General features: G+C 33.0%; 1 protein-coding gene across 2 annotated transcripts in view; it reads right to left on the reverse strand.

The window, feature by feature from the left end:
- The window catches only part of HERC2 (E3 ubiquitin-protein ligase HERC2), a 599,575-nt gene that overhangs the window by 479,303 nt on the left and 114,272 nt on the right, over positions 1–6,000 (reverse strand). For both annotated transcript variants that reach the window (XM_085808058.1, XM_085808057.1), the window contains exon 10: positions 739–936. In XM_085808058.1, coding sequence (XP_085664184.1) covers positions 739–936 — 198 coding nt within the window. The remainder of the gene's footprint in view (positions 1–738; positions 937–6,000) is intronic.

Genomic DNA, 6,000 nt, shown 5'->3' on the forward strand with positions numbered 1-6,000 from the left:
TTTAATTCCTTTAAAAAAACAATATTCTCTCCCATTTATTATTAATGGGCTTTAAAGAAGCACTGAGATCATAGATCTATCACAAAGATACATTCAGATTAAGATATTTATTACAGCAGACAGACAAATGACTTTAAAAATAAATTTTAAAAACTAGCACATACATCCAGAATTCTTCAAATTTTAAAGACCATGGTTTTAAATAATGTATTAGTTTACTTTAAAACACATACACTACACTCTTAATACAGTATTAATAACTAAGTATATTAATAACTCTTAATATAGTATTAATAACTAATAAGTAATGTATTAGAAAACTTATGGTTTTATTAGACTGGTTTTTATTTTTATACTGGTTTACTGAATAATCCAAACGAAAATGCATTGGCACAAATAAATAAATAAATAAATAAATAAATAAAAAACTAAGTAAACCAAAATGTAAAATGGGAAATTAAAGCAATAGCTATAAGCTATTCCGCATCTTAAAACCAGTCCCTAAAAATTTCACAATGTACAGATTACTAACTTTAGGAAAGCAATTAAGCTTTACAAACAATATGACTTTATTTCTAGAAATTTATATTGGTAATGTATTAACATAAGTGGACTAATTAATCTGATAAGATACATAATACAAGTTTTATTGACTAGATAGAAAAAAGAAGCCCATGCAAATCACTGAAAACTATGTAACTTAAAACACTAAGAGTTCAGTAACTAGAGAGTACTTACTTCAGCAGAAGCACAAATATTTACTGTATAAACTCTCCCACATTTAGTCAGTATTAAAAGGCGAGTGCGGTTACAGCACATCTGAGATATACGTAACTCGGATACCACTTTCCATTTATAAAGAGTAGAATTGGTTTTGTTGGTATTCCAAGGCAGCCGACCTAAACTAAACACTTCACGGACTTCACTAGAGCTTTGCTATACAAAATATATTGTAAAAATATAAGAAAACACTAATTTCACACATAAAGATACTAAACAAATGGATATCATATTTTAAAAGATATATGAAGATAAAATATATATGCACTGAAGAGCCATTACATTATGAGTTGATACTGTTGTAGCTGTTGCTGATTTCGACTGTTGTAACAATTCTACCATGATCAACAAATTGCTGGCCAGAAACTTGACGTTTCACCATCCATACACCACTTTTGATAACTGCTCACAACAGCTGCACACAAGCAGCCTAACAAATATGCAATTTCTAAAATTCATGTTCCCAGGCACCGAGCCAAAATGATTTGACCTTTACTAAAATCTTTATCTTTAGCAGCTTTTCGCACTATGTCACTAAACATTCAGAATATTGCATGGTCACTTTATATATTCCAGCATCAGTTGCGTGTGCACCATGATTTTGTTTGTTTCTGTGCAAGCTTATTGCTCTAAACGAGGGGTGGGCATAATGCAATGCTTCTTCAATGTATGTATGTATATATACATACACATAATACACAGCCTGATATAGAAAATGCAACATGATGAAGATTCAGTCGTATAAATATGATAATTTCTGGGAACACACAGGGAAACAAGTTATGCATATGATTAAAGAGGCAAGTTGATTAATAGTGCGAGATAAGGGAAGGAAATGGCAGATAAACCAATAGTCAATAATCTGCTGCTTAGAGAATACAGAATTTTAAGAACTTCAACATTCCAGAAGACGTGTGAAGAGCTGTGAACTGTCTATGACACCATAGACAGTTTTGACAAATGGACGATTTTAGGAGGGGTCAAAATGTACGCTTATGAAGGGCTGGTTTGTCTTGCCATCAAATCGCTACTGCAACACATGTAGATGTATTTATTGCGCATAAAATTTGGTTTGGATGGATCGATGAAGAAAATACAAATAGTTGCAAAACAATAAGTCCATCTAGACATACTACAGAATATACAGATTGACACATGCAAAAAGAAGCAGTGGCGGCGATACAATCGACTTCTATGGACATTTTGCAGAATATGCAAGGAGCTTTGGACACTTTAATATCTGAGAGAAGAATTTCCCAACAATCGGCTGAAAATGTCTCAAACACAAGCCACTCTATGTGAAGATTGCCATTAACCCTTAAAAACACGAAGCCTTTTCTAACCTTAATGCTTAACCCTTCTTAATCGGATTTTTTTCCTGAATTTCTGACTAAAAAAAAAAAGCATTTTTTTATTGCTGAAAATTTTTTTATTGCTTAATATATGTTCGATCTTAAATTCGAAAATGCAAAATATTTTTGACAGTAAGCAGTTTTTGATCGACCTATGCGTTGTCAAATATGTCACCAGTTTTCCCTGCAATGCACCCAAGTTTTAAATTAAAAATGAAATAGAATGTGACATTATATTTCTTAACTCTATTGTTTCAATGTGTTTAATATAAATATCTACATAAAAATAATTATTAAAATTAAGTAAAAAAACGCTTCAGAAAATGGTTTTCCAATCATATAGTCTGATTGTATGGTTGTTTTAATCCTATGGTTTTCCAACCTTACGATTAAAACAGCTTTACAACCAGCTTGGGACCTAACAGCATAAAAGCCACATTTATCACAAAACCAAAATAATTTATTTAATCAAAAAGTAATTTTTTTGCTTACTTTATAAAAAAAATTTGGCTATGAATATCGAAAATATCTTGAATGGTATTTTAGTTGAAATTCTAACAGATATCACGCGGATATTCAATAACAAATATTCAAGGCAGGAAATCTCACTGCAAAACTTGTGAAGAAACTAGAACTAGTTGCGCTATCTCTTAGCAATATTCAGAAATACAAAAAGAATCATGGAATTTAAAGCAACGAATTCAGTTTCAATGATGGAATTTTTCACGTCATCGCAAGGCATGCGACGCCAACCTTAAGGGCAAAAAAAACACTGAACGTCTGAGAGGAGCCACTGATCTAGAATGGGTTAAAATAACGAAATGCATATCCCCATCCGTTGCCTCTCCTTCCCATCCATTAACGTACAAAGAGGTGTGATTTCAAATGACATCTTTCCTACTTCCTAACAAAAAAACATCCATTAGCCTTCTAAGACAAGCTGTCTGTAATAAACTGATACAATGCATTTTAGGAAACCATCAGTTGTGGTCAATTGAAAGAAAGGGAATCTTGATGGCTTTGGCTTTCAAAGTGTTAATGACAAACCATCAACATAAAAGACTGAGATGGTGTCATCACTGGTAATGTGGTAATCAGCGACGAATTTTGGTTTGTCTGATGAAAGTGACTGGTTATGAATCCGAAGATACTGGGGAGACACAGCCACTCTGATTACAACTGCTGAATGCGACACAGCTTGTCAACGTAGCACAATGGTTTGGGCACCATCAGTCATGATAGCCAGTCATCCCTGCTACACATTATAGACACATTGACAAGATGATGATACATTGATAAGGTGCTGAGCCAATGCCACCAAGGACAGTTTAAAATATTCTATAGGCCTGACAATCAGGGGGGGGAAAAAACGGGGGTTGTACTTTACCTCTATTAAAGAGATATTCTAGAGAAAATTATATATTACTACCTTACTTATCGAAAAGTTAAAAAAAGTGAAAATTGAAATTAGTGCTTTGTGATGTATGAAATAATAACGCTGTTTAACAGTTTTTATTCCTGAACAAAATGATATATTACAACCTAAATTTACAAAAAATTTAAAAGGGGCCCTTATGGTGCCTGATAATTGAAAGTGTGCGATGGGAGAGGGGTCTCATGGTATCCATAGCTGGACACATATTCTAAAGCATAAAAATTAATAATTTCAAAAATGTAACTTTAATTTCACAGCTGAGTTGTATGTTTCACTTTTTTAACTTTTTATTTTTCAGTTGAGTTACATTTTCTTGTAACATTATAATACTTAAGTTAGAGGACAGATACAGTTTACTTGTACAGTGTTATATTTGCTAACTTTTGTGAGAAAATAATAATATTGAATTTAAATCCCTTTCAAAAGCCTTTTACAGATATTTCGCATAAGTATGATTGACTGAATAGTACGTAAATACATAAATGTTAATCCTAAAATTTCAGATTAGAAATATTAGACTCCAGACTTAAATAACTACAGTGGTGGCCAAAATTGTGGACGCTTTTGGAAATTTTTGTTTTTGAACTTTGTATGCTTATAGAAAATGTTACGTTTTGCAAAATGCAAACTTGTATATATCCTATTAAAGAGAATTTATTACTGAATTCAATACAAAACACTAAATTCAATTATTTGCAATACAAAAAAAGTTATATGTACTTTAATATAAACAAAAAAAAAACACAGTTATAAAGTGGTTTGCAATGTCTAGCTTTCCTGGCCAATCACTGCTCTTGTTCTGAGAACCAATCAAATGTTAGTAACTGCCAGTAGAAGCTGACATCATGTTTACACTTGAAACAATTCATTATTTTGCTTTGTTCTGTAGAAGGAGGACCTGTTTCTTATACACTGCAATTACAAGTAGGAATTTTTGTAAAAATTTTTAATATTTAGTCAAGAAGCAATGACATCAAATAAAAGAGTAGATCAGACGCCTAGAAAGAGATGTAATATTATTGTGTTACGAGAAAGTGGTCTTTCCTATGCTGAAATTGCAAGACAGGTGGGTGGTTCAGTGACTACATCTGGAATCCGAAAGATTTGTTTACGATAGCAGGAGACAAATTCAATAAAAAACAAAGGAGGAAAAGGCCGAAAAAGGTGCACTACATCTATTGATGACAAAAGAATAAAAAGACTATGTCTCCAAGATAGAAAAATGTCATCAGCGGCCAGCAAAAGTGATCTGGATGATGCTGGTGTTTCTGTCAGTTCAAGAACAATCAGGAGAAGATTAACAGATGTTGGACTGAGATGTGGTGGAATTCCATGAAAAAAGCCTTATCTTAATTTTCAGCAACGAAAAAAAAGAGTACAGTGGGCAAAGGAACACATTAATTGGACAGATGATCAGTGGTCACAAGTTATATGGATGAAACTAAGATATCGTTATTCGGTAGTGATGGGCAAAAATATGTAAGATGTAGAATAGGAGAAGAGCTACATCCTGACTGCATTCAAGCAACTGTGAAGAACCCAGTTAGTGGTATGATTTGGTCATGCATGTCAGCAGATGGTATTGGTTGGCTTCATGTCATCGATGGGACACTGAATGCCAGAAAATACATTGACACTATTCTAGAACCAAAACTTCTACCTTCCATCAGAGATCTCTTTCCCAACAATGCTTCGTTTATTTTTCAGCAGGATTCTGCTCCTCGCCACATGGCCAAAATAACGAAAGAGTGGTTTCGTACAAAGAGCATTAAATTGTTGTCATGGCCAGGAAATAGTCCTGACCTCAATCATATCGAAAATTTGTGGCACCGTTTGAAAACTCTTGTCCGAATGAGGCGCCCATCAAATAAAAGGGAACTAATTGAGGCTATAATTGTTTCCTGGCATCATGTAATAACGAAAGAAGAGCTTAAAATTCTTGTCAGCTCAATGAAACGTCGATGTGAAGCTGTAATAAAAACTAAAGGGTACCCTACTAAGTACTGATAACTTACTGCAATCACCACTATCTAATTTATATCGATAACTATTACCATTTAACTTTTCTTGTATTGCAAATAATTGAATTTTGTTTTTTGTATTGAATTCAGTAATAAATTCTCTTTAAAATGATATATACAAGTTTGCATTTTGTGAAACGTAACGTTTTCTATAAGCATACAAAGTTCAAAAACATAAAAATTTCCAAAAGTGTCCACAATTTTAGCCACCACTGTATACTAATTCAGAAGTCAAACAACAAAATTCAGCGTTATATTTATAAAATTTTCAAAGGACTAGTTTCGAGGGTTTTACCGAACCACCATCTTCAACTGCGAAACCGCAAATGAACAAGATAGGAAATAATGATTAGATAAGATAAGAAAGCCTGGACAAGAATAAGTAAGTGGCGCCATCTGTTGGCAAAACCAG

The sequence above is a fragment of the Stegodyphus dumicola genome, chromosome X1, assembly GCF_044657685.1.
Source record: "Stegodyphus dumicola isolate Sdum_Otavi_A_Nest chromosome X1, ASM4465768v1".
NCBI lineage: Eukaryota > Metazoa > Arthropoda > Arachnida > Araneae > Eresidae > Stegodyphus > Stegodyphus dumicola.